General features: G+C 41.5%; 1 protein-coding gene across 7 annotated transcripts in view; it reads right to left on the bottom strand.

The window, feature by feature from the left end:
* znf536 (zinc finger protein 536) overlaps positions 1-23,186 on the bottom strand; it is a 242,453-nt gene that overhangs the window by 78,772 nt on the left and 140,495 nt on the right. For all 7 annotated transcript variants that reach the window (XM_034198876.1, XM_034198874.1, XM_034198873.1 and 4 more), the window contains one exon: positions 9,767-9,925. In XM_034198876.1, coding sequence (XP_034054767.1) covers positions 9,767-9,925 — 159 coding nt within the window. The remainder of the gene's footprint in view (positions 1-9,766; positions 9,926-23,186) is intronic.

Here is a 23,186-nt window from a genome sequence, read left to right as displayed (position 1 = left end):
AAAAAAGAGGGTTTATTGCAACGCCTTGGTTTTAGTTTGCATCCAAACACGTGCAGTTTCTAACTCTTAATAAAAGGTTCATGGAAAAAACAAAACAATAAAGCACACATTCATATAAACTACAAAACAACGGAAATGAACAGGATCTGGCACTGAATCAACAATCACATGCTCAATCGGTGAGCGTGTTATACTGCCAGTGTGTGTGTATGTGTTTGGACTGGGATAGGGTGCTGGAGTAGGCATCTGAATATGGGTCGATCCAGCCTGATCCAGCCCCGCCAAGTGAGCCATCACTCACATCAACACCATAAACAACATTTCACCATATGGTGCTTTCAGTCCACTGCAAGAGATCATATTTTCAACTGACAACAAAACTGTCTCGATGCGGTGTGTGTGTGTGTGTGTGTGTGTGTGTGTGTGTGTGTGTGTGTGTGTGTGTGTGTGTGTATGTGTGTGTGTGTGTGTGTGTGTGTGTGTGTGTGTGTGTGTGTGTGTGTGTGAGTGTGTGTGTGTGTGTGTGTGTGTGTGTGTGTGTGTGTGTGTGTGTGTGTGTGTGTGTGTGTGTGTGTGTGTGTGTGTGTGTGTGTGTGCCTGCAGTGGGGTCATCCTGCCTCTGTTCTGGCCTTGTTCGCTGTCAGGCCTGAGAGTACAATTTCTGGGACATTCTCTATTTGCAGTTTATCTTGAGAAGCATAAATCAGCCAAGGCATAACATTTCCCCAACCACTACCACACTGTTGAACACAATAGTCAATGAGTATTTCAAATACAAAAGGCAACATATGTGAACCACATGCTTGTTGCAGTGCAGCCCCATGATAGAGAACAATATGATTCAATACCGGATACACAGATCAAAGAGATTTACATTACGGTAAAAGAGGGGTGAATGTGTTTTACATATATTTATTTATGCCGCACATCCATATTAATGAATATTCTTGATAATGGTATAACACCGGCATTATTCTGCCAGAAGTGGATCTTCCATTGGAATGATACTTATGTTGAAATAGAACACATCCTGCTAGCAATTATAATAGGCTTGGAGTCTGAGCCAGATTTGGATTCATTAAACAATGAACAGAGAGTGGAAAAAATGCTAAGCTGGATTTTTCTTTTTAAATATATACATATAAAAAGTTCTAAGAGTGGAATTTCTGTAAGAGGGATAACAGTGACTGTGTGAAAAGAGAGGGGGTTTGCTGGAAAAAAGAATAAAAGGATGAAGGTGGCGTTGTGTGTATGCACATTTCTATATATACAGTATAGGGCTGTAAACTGTTTAGATTATACACATGGAAACCATTTTATAAAAGGAAAAAAGGCATTGTTACGCAAGACTGGTTTGAATGATTTAAGTCGGGCTGTGTAGTAAATCATGGATATAATTAGCAAATGGCATACTGCTCAAGTAATTTATCATTATTTAGAGGGCACCATTCCAGAAAAAGACTGCGATCTGCAGACCTACTGCAGAGTTCTCAAATAAAGGGCCACAAACACCAACTCAATACAATATTGATACAGCACTGAGAAGAATAGGAGGGTGTACAAAAGAAAATTGAAGGTGGAAAGGCTGAGGAGAGAAGACAAAAAAAGAGAAAGGGAGCATGCAGAGTCAGATAGCCCTGATATCTTTTATCCTACGCTAGAGTGGCTATGAAGCATAGAGTATATTTAAAATAAACCGTACGAGATGAGCTTTTAACCCAATAAGTGCTTCTCCTGTGAGCTGCCGCACAGAGGCTCAGTGCTGATTCAATAAGGAAACGTCCCTGATGCAAATGATCATTCTCAATTCCTCTAACTGGACAAAATGATATTCTAGGAGCCAAATTAGACAGAAATTAGACTGATCTGATCTTTTTTTCCCCTCCTCTGTCTTTTCTTTCCTTATAAGAGGTTGTTAATGTTCATGGGGGGGAAATACAGATTAATGTCCCATCTACATATCTGAAACGAGAATGAAAAGCACAGAATAGTATGTGTTTGACACTATACTGAAAATATAAATACAAACGCCCTGAGAGCTATCAGCTGATTCCAGTTTTTCATTAAAATCAAGCATTTAAATATATCTGGAGCGAGTGAGACAAGTACATTTTCTGCATCTACGTGTGTGAGCACCATTTGGAATGTGTGCGAACACATGTTTATGCATGCTTGTCGGCCTGAGCCTGTGTGTATGTGTGTGTGTGTGTTTGTGTCTTAGAGAGCCATTTGGACTGGGTAAGACATCTGCTCCATCATACGTCAGGGGCCTGGTGTGACATCTGGGGAATATACTGTATCCTGCCTTGCAACATTACACACAATTTACTGCTAAAGGTCATTATGTACCCGTTAATCCACTTTTAATTGATATCAGCGCAAACAGCACAACCTCCCAGCCACATGACAGATCACTGCCGCCACAAAACCAGAAAATTGCTACCCGGGAGTTAAAAATAGAACGGTCAACTTTTCGCTATTGTCTGTCTTGGCTTCTATAAACTAATTTGGACATTTTGTTCCTGCCAAAGATATATAAAAATGCATCGCTGCTGCTTTTTTTCTTATTTGACTTGAGTTCATAAACATCTAGGTGACACCTTGGTGGCTGTAAATCTTTCTACTGATGATTGCTGCACTGGGATCTGCCCTTGCATAGTGTGTTTACACGTCATGTGGCATGTACTGATTTCATCTGGCTTTGTGTGAATTGTGACAGCGCCATAGAAACAAGTAAAGATAAATACCCCAACCTGTACAGAGGGGCAATTAAAATGGCTTAATAGATATGACATACTGGAAGATGAATTTCCATTTGGCTGCAAGAGGGGGAAAAACACCAATAGGATGTTTGAAAGACTGAATAATGGATTGAAGCTGTTTTACATCTGTTTCAAGTATATCTGCTTTAGTTTGTGGTTTGTGGTGAATTTCTAATGCTGTCAGGGTTAACAGTTCCATTGCCTCGGGGACAAAGGGACACCATAGATGGACAACATATACAGTCAGTAACTTTGGATAAATATGTCCACAGAATGGCAAATACAGGAGTGAATCATTTGTTTGATGGGGACTATTTTCACTGCGGATTAATACATGTCTATTGCTTGGCAAACGTTGATTAATTTCCCACCTAACTTTGCCACTTTTATAATTATTTTTAACCAAACTACAATATTTTCCTTAACTTAATCACGGAGTTGTGTTCCCTAATGTGTTTCCTGACAGAATAATGTTTAAATGGGCCCTATTATGCTCATGTTGAAGTTCCATAGTAGGGAACACAGGTATTTAAGCCTTTGCTGAACATTCAAATGCACAAAACCTACATAACACACTTCAGGAAAGGGAAAACCCCAAACAGCATAATAGGGCCCTTTAAAAAAAAAAATAACAAGTCGTCATAAGATATTATGAAAAACCATACTAGGAACAGTGTTTCTTTATTTCTTGGATAACCATGGTGCTTTGGAGAGATGAGTAAAATAATCAGGTTTGACTAATTGGTGTGAGGATAAATTAATTGTTGGTTTGGGTCTTTTCATGGGATTTGTTACAATTAAATGTATACTGTTATATCATTAATGTAAGAAGTTAGGAGTCAATTGGTACATCTAATACCAGCAGAACTTACAGTTCAATTGCTATCAAGGGGGGAATCAGACCATGCATACTGCACGTTGTATTGTGCATGCATACAGATGCATGCTTGGAGATGCACACTGGATGTCAAATATTATTTTAAATGTAGCTGTGTCATTGTGTCATTCAACTGTATGGTAGGTATACTGTAGGAAAAAAGACCACTTAGAAAAAAGGCATTAGGAGGGAGCTACTTGAAGAAAAAGGATAAAAAGGGAGAAAGGGGTAAAGAGGAATGGGGAAGGAGATCACAGGTCCCTCTTGATTCATCCTGATTACAAGGTTAGGTTAAGGTTAAGTGACATGGGCTAGTCTTGCCTCCCCTCTTTTCTTCCTCCACTCCTCTGTCTCCCCCTTCTTCTCATTTAAAGGTGAACAGGGACTCTTATTGGTTATGCGGCCCTGCCTGAAGTTATGTGTGGCGATTGTCAAGAGCGAGGACCTTTTTATTTTTTACACACAGCTGCTTACTGCTAAATAGTGCCTTGTCCAGAAGGGGACAATCTGGGCCTCTAATTGCTGTCACTGAAGCCTAGATTCATTATGTGACTTTCCCATTAAAATGTGAGCATTAATTTGTATAATGAAATATCACCCTCTGCAGTGTGTTCATTAGCTGTGGCCCCACACTGTAGCACCACAGCCTGCACAATGTTAGCTACCTAGAAAACTGTGGTTAATTTTCCTAATGGATATTTTCCCACTCACTGTTGAAGAGAAAATGAATACTGTAACATTAGCTCTTTAACTTTTGGAGAAATTCAAATTCACTTAATTCCTTTCATGCCGGCGTTAGCCACTCATTAATCTCTGCGTCGCGTTGCACAATGCGGACTCCACCGGCTCGGTAAGCAACTCCATTGTGTCACTCACGTTGCATTAGGATGAAGGGGGGGCTCTGCTGTCATTTGTGGATGTCTCCGCGTTGTCGCCGGAGCACAGAGAGGATCTTTAACCGCTGCTAAAGGCATGTTGTGGATGTAATCAGGATGTCACAGTGGAGCTGGTATGATTAGGTTAAAGTAATGATTTAAAGGCCACATGTTGTGGACGCATCAAGCTGTTTTTCTCAAGGCTATGCTAAAGCTGTGCTTAGATAGGCCCACGGCCAGAATCATTCCATTCAACAAGAAAACATCCTTACTTACTATTCTTACTTTTGTATCTCCACAAAATGCCTTTTATTCTATTGAATTCCCAAAATATGAATGGATAAAATATACTTTGTGGATGGAATAAGATGGACGTACTTGTCTGTCTGTTTTGCAGAACGAGTTAGCTAGGCCTATAGGTCTCTGCTTCCTCCATGAAAATATATGGCCCTCATGGGTGTCCTTACTGTACTACTCAAAGCAGACATAACTCAGCTCTCTCACCACCAGATAACAGATGCCCCGGGAAACCACCACTATCCCCGGCTGCTCTAGCCCGGGATGGCTAGGCTCTGACCTGGACGTGCTATTTAACACAGGGATCCCAATAATGTGAGTTTACACCGGACGTGTTAGCGTGCTTAACGCTTTTCCTCTTAATTCCTCTTTAGATCTGAGGTACAGTCCGCACCATTTCTAAGTAAAAGCAAAAAGGGGAGGTTAAGGTATGGGTGGTCTTTTATTCTGCCTCTTAAGTGCATGGAGGAGGGAGAAAAAAAGAGAGACAGACAGAGAAAGAGAAGAAAAGTAAGCATTGATTTTGTTCAGCGTTTTAGCCTCTGCTTCTCTATTGGCACTCAAGGATTACTTCGTTCTGAAGTGTAAAACTAGAAAACAGGTCAAAACAGTTGGACTAAGCTATTCTTGGTTTTATGGAGATCATTGATAGACATGCACCCCTGCGTACATTTAGAATAAAGGGACGTGACAATCCTTGGTTTTCTGCTGAACTGTCTAGTCTCCTGCATGAGAGAAACAAGGCCTGGGCAAAGGCTAGGCAATCAGGCTCAGAGGTAGAGTGGCTGCGTTTTAGGCAGCTAAGAAATAGCTTCACTTCACATGTCAAAAGTGCTACAGTAAGTCAAAGCACTATTTGTCAGTTACCACAGAAAACCTAAATAATCCTAGGACATTTTGGAAAGCCATACAAATCGATATCCACCAGTGATATCCGTAATGAGCTACCTCCGTGCCTTACCACAGCATCTGGCTCTATATCGGACAGGGCCACCATGTTAAATTGCTTTAATAAGCATTTTGTGTCCTGTGGCTCCCTGTTTGATTCTGTGACTAACTCTGCTTCTGTGAACACCCCAATCCGTGACTCTAAACAATGTGGTCTGGAAAGCCCTTTCAGTTTTACTCCTTTTACTGCTAATGTTGTTCATGAAGTCTTAACCAAGCTAGATCCTAAGAAACCGGCTGGCCCGGACAACGTAGAACCTTTCTTTTTAAAGATAGCTGCAGATTGTATTGCTCTTCCTCTTACCACTCTTTTTAACCTCTCCCTCAGCACAAATGCAATTCCAAAAGTATGGAAGTCAGCTTATGTATTGCCTTTGCTAAAAGGAGGGGAGGCCACTATTTTAAATAACTATAGATCCATCTCTAAATTGTCAGTTCTGGCCAAGGTTCTTGAACGCCTAGTGAGTGAACAAGTAAAGGAGTTTTTATGTAACAATGACATCCTGTCTAAACATCAGTCAGGCTTCAGAAAGCAACATAGCACCATCACTGCCACAATGAAAGTGGTGAATGACATTACGAGTATTTTAGATAATAAGCAGAGTTGTGCAGCTCTATTTGTTGACCTTTCCAAAGCTTTTGATACTGTCGATCATCGCATCTTAAAGCAAAGGCTGGTCAGTATAGGCATATCCAGCCATGCAGTAGGGTGGTTTGTGAACTACCTCTCTGAAAGGTCCCAATGTGTTCACTTTGATGGGCTGTCTTCTGAGTGGTTAAACATTACTAATGGTGTTCCTCAAGGTTCTGTTTTAGGTCCACTTTTATTCTCCATCTACATCAACAGTTTAGGTGAAAATGTGAATGAAGCTACTTTACATTTTTATGCGGACGATACCGTGATGTACTGTGCAGGTCCCTCCATTAAGGAGGCTGTTGTTAAATTACAGGCTGTTTTTAACATTATTCAGACTCAGCTTGCTGAACTTAAGCTTCTTTTAAATGTTGAGAAAACCAAGGTAATGCTCTTTTCAAAAGCTAAAAAGACACCAGAGACTGCTTTGGATATTGTTACTATGCAAGGACAAGTACTTGAAGTGGTTACCTGTTATAAATACCTAGGTATCTGGCTTGATGATTGTCTTACTTTTAAACTTCAGGTCATTAATCTGCTTAAAAAGCTGAGGGTTTCTGAGGTTTATTTTTCAGAAACAAGTCCTGTTTCTCACTTGAAGCCAGGAAAAGGCTAGTCACTGTGACATTTTTACCTGTGCTGGACTATGGTGATTTGATATATATGAATAGCCCATTGCCTGGAAAAGTTAGATGCCGCCTATCACAGTGCCCTGAGATTTGTTACTAACTGTAAAGTACTTACTCATCACTGTACCCTGTATGCCAGGGCAGGTCTGCCTTCACTAACTGTACGGAGGCTCAGTCATTGGTACATGTTTATCTATAAAGCCATGTTGGGTAAACTACCATCTTATATCTACTCTTTGATCTCACAGAGAGTGGCAAGTAGCTATTGCCTGAGATCCCAGGATGTGTTTTTATTACATGTGCCAAGTGCTAGGACTGTTTTAGGTACAAAAGCTTGTATGTGTGCTGCTCCTCTAGCTTGGAACACTATGCAATTTCTTTTTAAACTGAACATTTTGGTTCCCCTGCATCATTTTAAAGCTCGGATAGATGAAATGTTATTAGATATCTGTCATTGTGAATAGGTTGCTAATGTATACCCCTGTAATTATGTTGTATTGATGTCGTTTTTGTTTTCTGTTGTTTTTATGTGTAACCAATGTGCTGCAGGTCTCCCTTGAAAAAGAGATTGTTGATCTCAATGGGATTTTCACTTGGTTAAATAAAGGCTACAAACAAACAATTTGAGAACATTTCAGAACTTTAGGGGTACTAGTCATTGACTTAGAGACAGAGAGAAAAGTGATTGAATATTTAAACGTTGTCTTTGTGTTCAAGTTTTTTTTAGAAAATCACTGTGCTTATTGTCTTCACAGATACAGTATATACATAATGCAATGGATGATCTGGGAAAAACCACAGACTGTATAAAAAGTAGACGTAACCATTGGTTTGTGCTCTACAGTTTTCCTTTTTGTTGCAATTTTGCCTTTTGCACCCAGAAGTGATGCGAGATGTGGAACTAAGTACAACTAAATGTTGAATATGAATTTTTGGGGGACTATTGTTTTTCTAACTTTTATGAACTGAAAAAAATCAAATTTCAATATGGGATAACACTCCAACCTGAAAACAGCGTGGTAGCTGCCTGTCAATCAAAAGTTAGCATCGCCATAAAGCTAACCCTGCTTTGTCGTCTTTTTTTAATCTAAATCAGACCATCATTTTGTATAGCTATTGAGACCATAAACACATTAGGAACATGTTAACTGAGGTAATTAATCGAGTTAGAAGTAGTGGCATTTTCTGTGTGTGTGGTCACCTCCTGCTGGCCATTAACATAATGCAGGTTTCAGGTACTTACACCTTGGCTTCAATTTTAAGGGGGTTAGCACACCTCAACCATATGTATTTTTCATAACCAAGATCACGTTTTCTCATAGACTTCTATACAATCAATATCTTTGTAATGAGTGGTGTTGCCTTGTGCTGGTCATTAAATGACATTGTACCTCAAACATCTTTTTCCAATAGCCAAAATTCCATTATCTTTAAGCAAAAATATTTAGCATTGAACATAATTCATTATTCAATGTTGATATCATTGTCATATATAATGTCATATCATAGTAATATCTTATTCAATAACCAAACATTTTTCAATTAATAATTAAAATCCCAGCTTAAAGATAATACATAATGAAATTATAGTTTTTTAGCAGATGGCAAGATACCCTAACTCCCTCTGAATCACCTTACAAAATTAAACTTCAAACACTAGGCCCACCGGCCAGAATCAGGTGTCCTTGCTTTAAGGTGACCTGTGCATGGTCTATTTGTGACTTTACCCTGGATAGTCAGTGGGGCGTTCGTACCTTGCAGAACCCTGGCTACTGTCCACAGTCCACATCATTACTCTGACTTCAGCCTTAACCTCGAAGCAACAACCAACGGACAGGTTATCACAGAAGTGGCTGAGCCGTGGCTGGTGATATGTAAGGCAGGAAGTACACAGCTCAGAGGGTTAGGCCGCTTGGCTGCAAAATAAAGCTTAATCTATTAGGCGCATCATCTCACGCATATCCCTAAACTGTGGACAGGCCGGCTTTGTTTTGGCTCGAAAGTTATTGAGAGTTAGCGAGTGTGAAATTGCCCTCCGAGTGATGTCATTGGAGGACACTGAACCCTTGTTGTGTTAATTAGAGCTCAATGAAATGAGCAAGAAAAAACCGAATAAAAACGTAATAATGACAGCCTTAAGCCTCAATGAGGGACACTGTTAGGAAACACTTATTCCCCCTCGTGAACAGTTTTGTTTATTTGTCTTTATGTCATTGTGAATAAATGCATTGCAATCAAAAATCTGATAAGACCGCACGGAATAATATCTCTAGGATTACATCTAAACAGGATTATGATTTAGGTGAGAATCACAGTAACTGATGAACTGGGATCACTGGGTTTTTCACGGTTCTGCTTATTTTCAGGGCACTGTAGGGTTTGGAAAGTGTGACCATCTATACACTTAATTTCACTGGAGGTAGTTTCTAATGGCAAGTCTAGAAATATTAATGTGTGTCTGGCATTAGACTAAAAATAAGATTAAGGGCAACTAATGCAGTATCAATTACAAAACCAATACCCAATGATTTCATCTGCATCATATCAATCATATGAGAGGCAGATTGACTCCAATATTTTATTAGGCCAATACTCATAAACCAATATGTCAGTCTAACCCCAGAAGGATTGTCAGTACATCTAGTGGAGTACATTTTGCATGAGGTACAATAAATGTTTAATTGATAGAGAAATGCACTCTGTAGCAGCGGTTGGCTAGGGTTAGGGTTAGTGGAAGTACTGACCTGTGTGTATCCGCAGATGGACCTTGAGGTGGTGGGAGGTGCGGAAGGACTTTCCGCAGTAGGCGCAATCCTTGGAGGACGAGGCCACGCTTCGCTCGCGATGCTGGGACAGAGCCGGCTGAACGATCCCCGCCGCCTTCCCCAAGTCATCCCCAACATCTGGAGCACACGCAGAGACAAATAGAAGGTGTGTTGAGTGCTACTTCAAACCAGCCCACCACACATCATAACACAACACGTTTTTTTTTTCATTCTTCCTCCTCTGTCAGTCATTGTCCCTACATTTTTCAAATGTGCGAACACCACACAAAGTCATCAGGCCGTGCTATTTTCCTCCCTGACAGAACGCTGACAATTCATAAGCTTTTCTTTAGAAAGTCCTGAGATACACCCCCCAGAACACACACCCTCAACACCAGTGCCTTTCCCTTTCTCCTCCTGTTTTCCTTTCTTTCTTTTTGTGTCCTTGCTATCATCATCATTCCTATTAAGCATATGCTGGATGGCAGTGAAAATGAACAATGCAAAATAAGACAGAAAAAAAAAATTGAGATAGATTTGGCTATGTCAGCATCGCAGCATCTCCTCGCATCTCTTCCCCGCGACCTGATTTTGACAGGTAGCTGTCAGAGATATGATAGGGTGATAACGGCTCTGACCCCGCCCTCCGCCACTTCCTTCGCGCGCGCCAAAAAACGATGATGCACAGTTTAGTGCAACAGCAGTCTGTTATCAACACAATCACCTTCCCGAATATGAATCTAAAGATGAGTGACGACAACCTGGGAATGTGTTGACAGCAGCACAAACCGAGGTGAGGGTGTCACCGGCGGATTGTACACACTGGCCCTGTTGTACGGATGGTTAAGAGCTTGTGATGTGCTGACAGTCATGGAATTTAAAGGTCTAAGCAACACAATTAAGTTAAAAAAACATGAAACTTGAAAGAAACAAAAGAGAACACACAACAGATGCTTGATATGTCTCTTGAAGCTTTTGAATTAAAAATATCTGTACTAGTTCCGATAGCATTTGATGGGCGTCACTGTGTGGCGGGTTCAACGGTGCGCAACTGTCACCACAGATTTCATTGCAAATTCATATGAAAATATTTTCTTTTTTCGTCACATCACATCATCATTTATTTATCTCAAATGTGTACTGCTAGGAGATTCGTAAACGTTGCGGTCATAAGCAAGTTTGCTTTGTTGAGGTTAAAGAAAAGAAAGACATTCCGAATATGTTGCCTAAAAATAAATCTAGCGGGACCCAAAGAGGCACAAATACAGTTAAAATGTTATTTATTTTTTAATCTGGCACATGATTTGGTATGTGCGGAGGGGAGGGAGCCAGAAAAATAATCTAAAATCGAGTAACCCACTTAGGCGACCACAGCGCACAATAAGGAGCATTTTTTGACATTAGCCTAATCTTTTCTTTTTCTGGCGCTTCCCACCCCATTCCAACCCCTCCTCTGTCGGGGAGTCAAATAAGGTTTACAGAATGGAAAGACCCAAGTCAGCATGTCCTTGTCCACGCTGACACTAAACACACAACTCCATTCAGCCACGCTGCTATCAGGCTGAGGGCTATTTATCACAAGTGAAACTGAAAGGCAACCGTAATGTAAGTCTGTGACAATACGCAGATACTGAATACCAGCTGCTTCTACTTGGGCTTGGCTACAGTGCCGTTTTTATTTTTATGTACTAGTGAGGAGAAAGAGGCCGAGAGACAGTTAGGTTGGGGAAGCAGATGTTAAACTGTGGATTGCGTTTTTATATTAAAGTTGCTTTTTAAACAATATGTGACATTACACAGGCAGAGAGGAAACAGAGGAGTGGAAACAGAAAGTTCTTTACAGATTCAACAATATGTTATGTCTACTTGTGTCTGGATAGGGACTGAAGGCACCAAAAAAGTAAATAAAATTAAAAGTGAAAAAATGGTTGGGTTGTTAAAATGTAAGATTGGCAACTTCAAAAAAGTCAACATTTCCAAAATGATATTCTATCCTTTGTTACATTGCTTAAGACACATTTTGTGTATAATATCATGTGAAACTATATTATGATCTAAAATATAAATATATATATGCCTGTAAAGCCCAACTACTAACACTTTGACGTTGACACACTATTATGTCATTAGGAACATTTTACATCCTGACTCTTTGAATGCCCCAACCTAAAGACTTTTTTAATGAAAACATATTCAAATGTAAATAAAAGCATAGTACAACTACATTTAAAAAACAAAAGAACACTAATCTTACATAAGTCCCTGCTTATTGCAGTACTGTGTGAACACATTAACTGCATCCCCCCTTTTTTCTTTTGCATTTTAATTTGACCGGATTTGAAAAAATTGCCCGTTGACAGAAAATAAATAAATAAAAGCCACTACAATTCCCAGAGTGCTTGGCCCAGGACGGCACCATACTGTAGCCATAGTTGCCTCCTCATAAACATATTTTGAGCGGTCTACTGTACAGATCCCCTTTTGGCAAAGACTCCCCAGATCGTGTAACAGACAGAAGCCCACCTGCCCACCCCAGATGGGGCTAAAATTAAAAAAATCCAAAACACAGATTAGAAGCAGGACCAACACCAGACCACACTCCCAAACACACACACACACACACACACACACACACACACACACACACACACACACACACACACACACACACGCACACACACACACACACACACACACACACACACACACACACACACACACACACACACACACACACACACACAAACACTGTCTCTCTCTGTCACACACATTCACACGCAGATACGTCCTTGTGTGTCAGGGTTAATAGTGCTCCTGTAAGAGGAAGACACATTACTGAGAGGATGAGAGTGTGCTCTCCTGGCATATAACAGCCCTTCAATAATAAATGGGCTTCACACATTCCCACACACACACACACACACACACACACACACACACCACACACACACACACACACACACACACACACACACACACACACACACACACACACACACACACACACACACACACACACACACACACTACAAAGAAAGGTAAAACAGAACTTGGTGGTGTGTTTCACGCAAGTGTGTGTGCACGGATGTGACAATCCGCGTCATTCCCCGGGTGTCCAGCATGCTCGTCTTTAATCAGTTGACTGATCCGTCGCTTTTAATGCGACTGTTCCAATTACTGTAAAGTCATACTGCCCCATATAACCACAAATATTGACACTTTATTGCACAACACATTTATGACATTTTGAAGGTCACCCCGTATATTAGGCATCGGCGTGCACAGCTGGGTGTGTGAGACTCGGAATCGCTTGTTGACACCCAGCCGTAACTATCCGGCGAGTATTGATTTTCCTTCCTCATCTCCCGTCTTTTTTTATGCTAAGAAGATTCACCGTTGGAGACACAACGTTAAAGTGATTGTCACAGGTGAGCCTGTGGCGTTTTATATACACTCCTGTAAAGGCCAGCTACTGTTACACTTTCACTTTGCACACACTATTATGCCATTAGGAAGACTTGACATTTTATATTCAGAATCTTGGAATATAACCCTAACCCAAGGACCGCCAAACTAGATATTCTTATAAAGATGATACAGAGATGGTAGTAATGCTTCTTACACATTAAATGGCCAAAAAAGTATAAAAGCCCTTAACCTACATTTAAATGTACATACATGTATAGTACAAGGCACACATCTTCCAGTTTTCCTGTAACTGTGTCAGATTCCACATTCTATCTTAGGCAGAAAACAATTATTTGATATTTCATAAAAGATCAGCATTTACAAGACAATGCATCCCTTCTCGTGAAAGGCCTCTGCTGAGTTGACGTGTTTTATTTCCGCCAAACCAGCAAATAATCCCCACCAAAGAACACAATTTATATGAAGAATAAAACCACTAAAGGATTTATCTACATTCAGATGCATTATTATCCATGGGATCTTGCTTACAATGGCTTTACATTCCTTGTTACCTTCAAAGTGAGACCACAAATATGCATATAGGGCTTGTGGCTGAGGAGCTTTTCCTGTTTTTTAATTTGTTGCTAGCATAGAGCCAAGGCCAAAGAGTTTAATAAAGCATTCAGGCCACAACTACCTCCTTTCCCCCAAAATGCCTCCTATCAAACTCATTCAATAATCTGTCGTTTATGAACCCGTCACTCGCCTTTTCCCCAGGAACAAACATGAAAAACGCGACTGTGCTAGTACAAGAATATCACAGAGGGGGGAGAAGAAAAAAAGAGAAATACATGTATAATTCAGCTGTATCTGATCTGAGACCAGCTTCTCTCCCCTCTGCCTTTACTGGTGTCACAGCGGCGTAATGGAACATGCCAGAACAAAGGATCCGAGATCAGATTGGAGCAGAGTTGAGCAGGCCATCTGGGAGGCAGGCTGAGTATCAGTCACTCTGCCTGCTGTCTGCTGCACTCACACTCCCCTCTGACTAACTGTGTGCGAGAGTGCAACTGTGTGTGTGTGTGTGTGCGTGGTGTGTGTGTGTGTGGTGTGTGTGTGTGTGTGTGTGTGTGTGGTGTGTGTGTGTGTGTGTGTGTGTGTGTGTGTGTGTGTGTGTGTGTGTGTGTGTGCACGTGTGTGTGTGTAAGACACTTCACTCCCTTTCGACAGCACATCACCGGGATCTAGCGACCAATGCATTGCCACTGCGGGGGGATACGCCACCAGGGCAGTCTCCACGACTGACTGACGAATATATAAATTGATAAGGATCTATGCCGTGTGTGTGATGGTGTGTTTGTGTATATGATCATGTGGGCACCCCTGGGATAGTGCACACCGACTTTACAGAGACCACACCCAGTTCCCATTAACGAAGGGAAGACAAAATCAACAAAAGCAAAAATAAACAGCAATGATTGTCCGTATATATGGCGTCGGGGTTGCGGGTTAGGGGGGGGGTACCAGTTCCTTAATGGTCTTCTTTCAATCACACTTTGCACTCTAAACGTTCTGTGGTTTTGATTAGTATGATATCACTTTCAGGAAATAAAACTAAAGGGGGGAGGGGGGGATGGGGGGGAAGCACATCAGTCATAAAAACACAAGATGTTTTGCTTCTTGCTCGGCCATTATTCTAATGCGTCACGTGACTCCCGCGGAAGCCCGACGGCCTCTCCCCGTAGCCAAATAACTGATTGGAGGTAGGAGGAGGAGGGAAGGGGGGGCTGATTGACGGAAACAGTTTGAAAAGGGGAAAGATATTAAGAGAGATTGGGTGAGAGGTAGGGAGGGAGGGGGGGAGAGAGAGAAAAAGAGTAAAATGTGATGACATCATTTGAAAGGCATTAGGCTTTTAAAAATGCGCCCGGGGGGACTTGATTTCCTTACACCAGAGCAACACAACACCATCCGGCCTGATGCTCGCTTGCTTTCTCTCTCCATCTCTCACTCTCTCTCTCTCTCTCTCTCTCTCTCACACACACACACACACACACACACACACACACACACACACACACACACACACACACACACACCACACACACACACACACACACACACACACACACACACACACACACACACACACACACACACACACACACACACACACACACACACATCCTAACACCCCCTTCCCCTCTCGTTCTTTTTTTGATTTGGACCACTGCCATCTTTGTGAGCGTCTGGTTCATGCGAGTTAATCAATTTGAGGTTTAGTTACACTGCTGATGCTAGCATTCCAGCCACTGCTAGAACGTAATCTGAACTCGCAGAATTTATTAACCAAACACCAATTATCATTAAACACTACTGCATTATCCCCCTCCTTTTACTACCTGACAAGGACTACTTAATGAAATTTTAGATTAAAGTTATTTGGTGCATGATTTATGGGGGTTGAGAAAGTCCTAATGCAAGGATCTCTTGCAGTGCATATGCTTTTGAGGTTGCTTTTTTGTTTTTTTTCCTAAGGTAGTACACCAGAGATCTGAGAAGTCTCTAAGGTATTACAACAACCAGGTCTATAGACCAAAAAGAATGAGAAGAAGAAAAGAGGGGGAGCCAGAAAAAGCAACTGTGTTCCAAATGTTACATCCTCACCTCGTGCTTGTTGTTTTACTGACCTTATCAGGCAACAGAAATAAGACCAAAGACAAAACAAATTGTGAGAATATAAAAAATAATTATAAGCAGGAGTAAAAATAAAGAAAATGTGAGTTGTTGTTTACCCGTGAAATGTTTGTGAGATGAAAACAGCAGCAGAATGTGTTACATATAAGGCGGTGGGGTAAACAGGGGCACCAGATGTTCTTTGATGTTAATAATGGCATTTATTATTAATATTAATTAGATCGCATTCAGCAATACATTTGGGCCATTTCCAAGTCAATTAAGCAAAATGGCATTCGGGAGATGTTGAAACGACATTTTAAGGCAGGTGTTCAGCGGTCCCCTATTAAAACATTTTCCCAGCTCCTGAAAAACAACCCATTCTGAGGCAGATTTTATTTATTTCCTTCTTTGTTTACTCTTCCTCAGTATTCCTCTCTCCTGTTGTGACCGTATCTAAAAAGAAAACATATTGAGGATCGCTTTTTCGACTCAGAATGCATTAACTAATTAAAATATGTGGCGAGTGTGATAATGCACACATGGTGTTTCCACGCCCAAGCAAATATGTCAGCCCAGACTGAGGGGTGACCGAGGGGGTTAATCCAGATATGAAATCATCATTATGACCATCATGATGACAATAAAAAAATACTTTGAGGATTACAGACCCTTTTTTCCAAATGTTCGCCTCACGAAGGGTGTGCGATTCAAACACGATACCAACAAATTAACTTTTCGCGCCAACATTTTTATCTGAAAAGCCAAATCCATATAGTGGAGTTCACTAACAAACCCTTACACCAGGACACGAAGTTCCGACTGTACCAGTTCGGCCAAATCTAATTAGACAACACAAGCCAGAGGCCTCACACCAGGGGGGGGCTTGTCTCTATAATCTAAATAATCCCTGGCTATATGTGTAAGGATAAAAAACACCCCGTTCTAAAGCTCTATTCAGTTTAATCTAGACCTCTGAATAGGGGTCCCTGCCACACCTCACGGACCCCGCTTGTGTGCTTGCACGTGCATGTGTGTGTGCGCTCGTAGCCCCACTTTTGGCAGCTAGACCCTTTTTTTCAAAGCTAGTGGAGGCAGCAGCCTTACAATGGTACATTAACAATCTGTGCGTTCATTTATCAGTGTGTGCGATTTGGACTCTCCGTTCATGGCGCGCTGCACTTTTCATGGCTGAAAATTAATGAACAAGCCTCCCCTCGCAACAAACATGCACCTGTGCTGCAGAGATGGTAATCACAAACATTTATATTTATTAGTGAACGCCTGCACTAAAACTGGAGTTGTGGAGGAGGAAGGGGAGGGGGAAAAAAAAAAGAGGACGAGGAGTGGGGGAAACAGGAGGAGAGGAGACGGTTCCATTTTTCAACCTGTGTAATGAAAGGGTACGCTCTCCGGTGTGCAGAATTGTGTTAAAGATATTTGTTTGAAGCACTTTCTTGAATGAAAGAGGGGTGTGGAAGTGCAGGATATCTATTCAGGAAGTGTGATCTTCACGCTGTGCAAATTATTTCTGAAAAACTGTTGGGTGAAGGACATTGCTGCAAAAAAAACAAAACACCATGTGAGTTTATTTTTAATACCTAAAATACTAGCCTTACGAATTCTGCAGAAATAATTCAATTTGAAAAGGAGGCCACACCTCGGTCCTCTTGGCTGTACAGGTAGAGAGTCTTGATGAAAACCTTTTTAGGATGCTTTTTCATTCCCCTAATTTTTTTTTCTCCATTTGTCTCTTTCCACCTTCCTCCCCCCCCCCCCCCCCCCCAGATTGACAGAAGGTGGCTCTCTCCCTCAGTAAAGGCTATGCCTCTGCCCAGCTAGGGGAAGAGGAATGGTGCCATAAGTTTCTCCCTGGCACCGGCCCACCTTTGTTTCGCCCCCCCCCCCCCCCCCCTCCCTCCTCAAGTCTGTTTCAGGCTTCAAAGAGCATTGGAAAAAGACACACACACACACACATACACACACACACACACACACACACATGCAGACACACGCATACAAATGTTTGAGGGAGCACTGATGTCTCACTAACTTTATCATTCTAGCAGGGTGATCATATCCCCGTTGAGAGGCTCTGGAAGATGCTTGAGGGTGTATGAGTGTGTGTGTGTGCGTGTGTGTGTGTGTGTGTGTGTGTGTGTGTGTGTGTGTGTGTGTGTGTGTGTGTGTGTGTGTGTGTGTGTGTGTGTGTGTGTGTGTTGTCCACCACTGTCTGCATGTATGCATGGGAGCACGAAAAAGGCAGATGGGGACAGAGGTGGGTGTCTTTTAGGACATGAAGACAAGAGCAATTACTAATGTGTTCGTGTGTCTGTGTACACACACACTTGCCAGTGTGTGTGTGTGTGTGTGTGTGTGTGTGCGTGTGTGTGTGTGTGTGTGTGTGTGTGTGTGTGTGTGTGTGTGTGTGTGTGTGTGTGTGTGTGTAGTGCTATAATAATCAGGGTGTATATTCATCATGCCCCCTCTCAGTCTGTGTTGGCAGGAAGTGGTGTGGTTACCATTAGTGAAGGATGACTAGGTCGCTGTCTCTTTTACTGGGAGACTGCTGGGTTTCTACGCATAGGGAAATGCAATAAATGAAAGGAGAGGGAAGGATTTAAGACCAGGAAGGTAAAACAGGTGCAGACAAAAGGGATTAAGGAAAATGGAAAGGTGTGACAGGAGGGGAGGGAGTGGAGAGAAGAAAAATGAAAGGTAACAAACTAATGAACAAAATACAAGGGAATGCAACAAAAGGGAATCAAATAGGACAAAGTGGAAAAGGAAATCACATTTGGCAGGATAGTGGGAAGGTAGATGAAAAATAGGAGAAAAAAGGACATTAAAACAAATCCAAGACGTGTATACAAGTAGAAATGTGAGGCGATAAGACATTGGTGAAAGGGAAGTAGAGGAAAGGGAGAAATGGGCCTTTTAGGAAAGAAAAATGAACACAAAAACAGACATACTGAAACGTATGCATCAATGTTTCTTTGTATAGCTACTCATTACATTGTATAACATATGATCAACTTGTGTTTGTCTTAAGAATATTTGAGTTAGTTGACTGCCCTCTGCTTACTGCCTTTCATCATTAACGTACCTGGATGGAACTTGGTTTAAGAACATTCTAAATCCAGACAAATGTAAGTTTATACAAGTTAAATATAAAATGGGTGAAAGGGAAGAAAAAAGGAGAATTGGGTATTTTAGGACCGATCAACAAAAAGGAAGCAAGTAAAAGGGAGCAAATCTAATTCACAATAAAACAACACTTAGAAGTTTAAATAACGGGAAAAAAAGGAAATAAATACAGATCAAGCGGAGGCCATACCGCCAACCTAAAGATGACACCCATCCTGTTGCACTGCCCCTTTAACGCTGCGTAAAGTGCAACTCCTCCTGAAGCTGCCATTGATTTCCTATTCATTCCCGTGCATGCTAAATCAACAGCAAGCACAATAGGCCAATCATCCAACTGAGCTGCAGTACCACCACTTCCATCCCACCCTCGCTCCACCTGGCACCGGTCGGAGTCCACATACTGTACGTGGCATCGATGCTATGCACACCGCAGCCATTACTGGCGTTATCCTCCATCAATGAAGATGAATCAATTAAGCCTCATTAAGGGTGCATATTAAGGTGGAGTAATTATCGAGTGGGGAATGTACAGTGATCGATAGCTCGGGAGCATAAATGTGCACTTAAAGACATATATTACCACAAGGGGCGATGAACACTTTTAACAAGGCCACTGTGGAGGGGGCTAAAGTGGGTAAATCTGCTTCATGTCATGCATGTGTGTGTGTGTGTGTGTGTGTGTGTGTGTGTGTGTGTGGTGTGTGTGTGTGTGTCTGTGTGTGTGTGTGGTGTGTGTGTGTGTGTGTGTGTGTGTGTGTGTGGTGTGTGTGTGTGTGTGTGGGTGTGTGTGTGTGTGGTGTGTGTGTGTGTGTGTGTGTGTGTGTGTGTGTGTGTTGTGTGTGTGTGTGTGTGTGTGGTGTGTGTGTGTGTGTGTGTGTGGTGTGTGTGGGGGGGACTATCGCTCCCAACATAGCCCGGTCAGGCAGTAAATCCAGGAGACCAAGGACGTGTTCCTCTTCTATGAACTTGTCCAGTGTCTCGGAAAATGAAATAAAAAGATTTATACTGTAGCTGCAAACATCCCGTGTGTGTGTGTTTGTGTGGATATGACACACACACCGCAAGAGATACACCTTAAGGATAAATGGGAGAATTTGAGCAAAGGGGAGGGGGAGATTTTAAATGCTAGAGGCCGTCACCCTTTGGCCACCCGCATGCAAACACACACGCAAAGGGGCACACACACACACACACACACACACACACACACACACTCCCGTGCATAACGCCTATTAAAGAGCACGCTCTGTCCCAGTCGCATAATTTTAATTTGTTATGAAGGTCATTGACAGCAAGTAATAATCACCATTGGGGATCTAACAATTTGCCATTTCGGAACATTGAGGCACTGATGACTCAACTATTAATAGACTGAAGCCCCCTCGTCCGCCCCCCCTTGCCCCCCCTGTCCTCTTAAATGACTAAAAAACTATTCCAGTATGTTTTACACTCACACGCTGCCTAAAAAAAGCCTGTGCGTCTTTATCCCATTCATCTTTTTTATCTGCGGAGGGATATATGACATTTGGAAGCAAATTAATGGGAAGCCTAAAAGAAACCCGCTGAGGGGGGATCTCCTGAAAAGAGAATTGCAATGTAAAAAAAAAGGAAAGGAGACCGCTTTTGAATTCTCCTTTTTGTTTCTTTCTTTGACGCGTTTACAGTGATGTCTTGAACAGGAAAAGCGCCCGAATTGTTTCCATCTTTTTCCGGAGAGACACAATGACAAGTTGTATTTTAGAGAAACTCATTTATTCCCTGCTTTAGCATCACCCAGACCATTCAGACATATGTGTCTGGCATTTGTCGCCAAACAAATAAGTCCCAGCTTAAGCTATTTTTATCAAGCGTTTGTTCTCTTTAAGTGATCGTCAGTGTTTGGGGCGAATAGAATGGGAGTTGGAATCCTTTATCTTTCAGAGGCTCAACAACTCAAGACTAATTACAAATTAATCTGGATCTGGATATCTGCAATGAGAGGGCCCCAGTAAGAACTTGTGGTGTGGAGAGGGAGGACGGAGATGGAGGCGGCCAAAACCGAAATAAGAGAGTAACACATAATTGCCTGCTTTCTATTTCCAAGCAGCCACATCAAGGCTGATGATTGTGGATATTAATAATTGATCATTAGCTTGATAGGGCAGAGCATGCTCGAGTTTTTAGGGATGGAAGTTTGATGGCCATTTTAGGTCTCTCCTCGGGGTCTCGAGCACTGTCACTGTACTTATGGAGAAGGTCAAGTGGGCTCATTGTTCTAAATGGAGCACTACTACCCTAAACAAAAGGAGGGCACCACGTTAATTTGTTGGGTATTTAACGGCATTGTGTTGTTCAAAAAAGGGTTTTTAAGAGCCTGCAGCGGGGACATTTAGGAATAAAATCAACAATATTAATCCAGAAACAATGAATTTCGATTTAATGCAACTAATGCATCAATGTTCTTTTTTCTGTACCTTACTCTTTACATTGTATTACATATGTTAAACTCAGATCATAAAGTACAACCTTATTCTAACCGTTTTTGCGTAAACTACACAAGTACACATAGGCGGCGCGTGAGGCTCAGGTTTGGGGAAGGCTAAATAATTTAATTTTTACCTGACGCTGCCCGCCTCCGGTCTATAGAAAATAGATCAACTCAATGAAAGCACCGCCTGCTGACCAATCAGAGCTCAGTGTGCGGAGTTTAAATATATCAAGTCATATTACAGGATAAAGGAAATAGAGTTTAAACTGCCGTAGCCTATGCAGAGAAGACACCGACGTGTCGCACTTGTCATTCATATCACATCATCAATCAGATCATCGATCATATAATATCACAATATTTCCTTATCTGAGTCAGCTTCTCGAGCCGTGTCTGGCCGTGCAACACTTACATTGTCACATATACTGTATGCAGAAGTATTATTTTAAGCAACACATTAAGTTGACGAAACACTCAAATGTAATTAAAGTCAGATCCACTCGTGTCTTAGTGATCATGTGGCAGTGGCAGTGATCATAAAACTGTTGTACGCATTCAAACCTATAATTCAAACACTCTGTAGATTAGTTATTTTTTAACCAGTTGTTATTCTCCTTGCAGGTGCAACTATGTGGCTCGTATCCTGGATTATATGTTTAAGTCATCATGGATGTTTAAAGTTCATATTTGTCTAATATTAGTTTACTTTTCATTAATGAAGTATGATGTTGCGCTGTCAATACACTTGTCCCTGTTTGTGATTGGTCAAATGTAGCTAACCCCGCCCCTTTCACGTGAACGCTTTCAGCTGGTGAGAGAAACCCTGGCTTGATTTACCGAGTTGATAACCAGCGTCGTAGGACCGCTTAGCGAGATCTCGTTTGTTAGAGTTAGTGAAGATAACTCAAACATATCCAGGGTATGTTGAACTGGCTTCGTAGTACAGGGCACAGGTGGCTGCATAGCAGCGCTAATGTCAAAGACACAAACATTATAGGCTACATTATATTTTTTTATTTACCAGGATGCAGTGACACAAATATTTGGGAAGGCTTAGCCTTCCCTAGCCTACAGTACCCGCCGCCCCTGCAAGTACAAATGTTTTGAATAGTTTGGTAAAAGGTTACTGCCCGCAACTTAATACCCTTTTATGCCTGAGTTGATCTTGTTTTAAGAAAGTCAACTTGTATTGACTTAGCTGCTGCTAGAGATATACTCTTAGGCAGAGGTGGGAGTAAGTCCTACATGTCATGAGCAAGTCTCAAGTCTTGACCTACAAGTATCAAGCAAGTCAAGTCATACGAAATTCTGATGAATAAGCCCAGTTTCCGCATTTAAATCAGTTAAAAGACAGTGGTTATGACAGTTAATCATTTGAAATCTAATTTAGATCGATGACAATCATATTAACCCTAGAACTGCAGACAATATAGCTAGGACTCAAAAAGACTGTTCAAAAAGGCAGAATTCAAGGTAAGAAAATCACATCACTTTCGAAAAAACTAAACGTAATATCTCAATACAAAAACAAACGCAAATATTTAATTTTAAACAGTCAAGTCCTTTCAAGTCATCTATCTCAAGCTTAAGTCAAGTCTCAAGTCATGAATACCAAGTCAAAGTCAAGTCAAGTCTTTTATCAATGTTAGTCAAGCAAGTCTCAAGTCAAAAAATATGCGACTCGAGTCTGACTCGAGTCAA

The sequence above is a fragment of the Gymnodraco acuticeps genome, unplaced genomic scaffold (assembly GCF_902827175.1).
Source record: "Gymnodraco acuticeps unplaced genomic scaffold, fGymAcu1.1, whole genome shotgun sequence".
Classification (NCBI taxonomy): domain Eukaryota; kingdom Metazoa; phylum Chordata; class Actinopteri; order Perciformes; family Bathydraconidae; genus Gymnodraco; species Gymnodraco acuticeps.
Note: the sequence above shows the minus strand (reverse complement) of the source record. Positions and strands in the feature narration are given on the sequence as shown.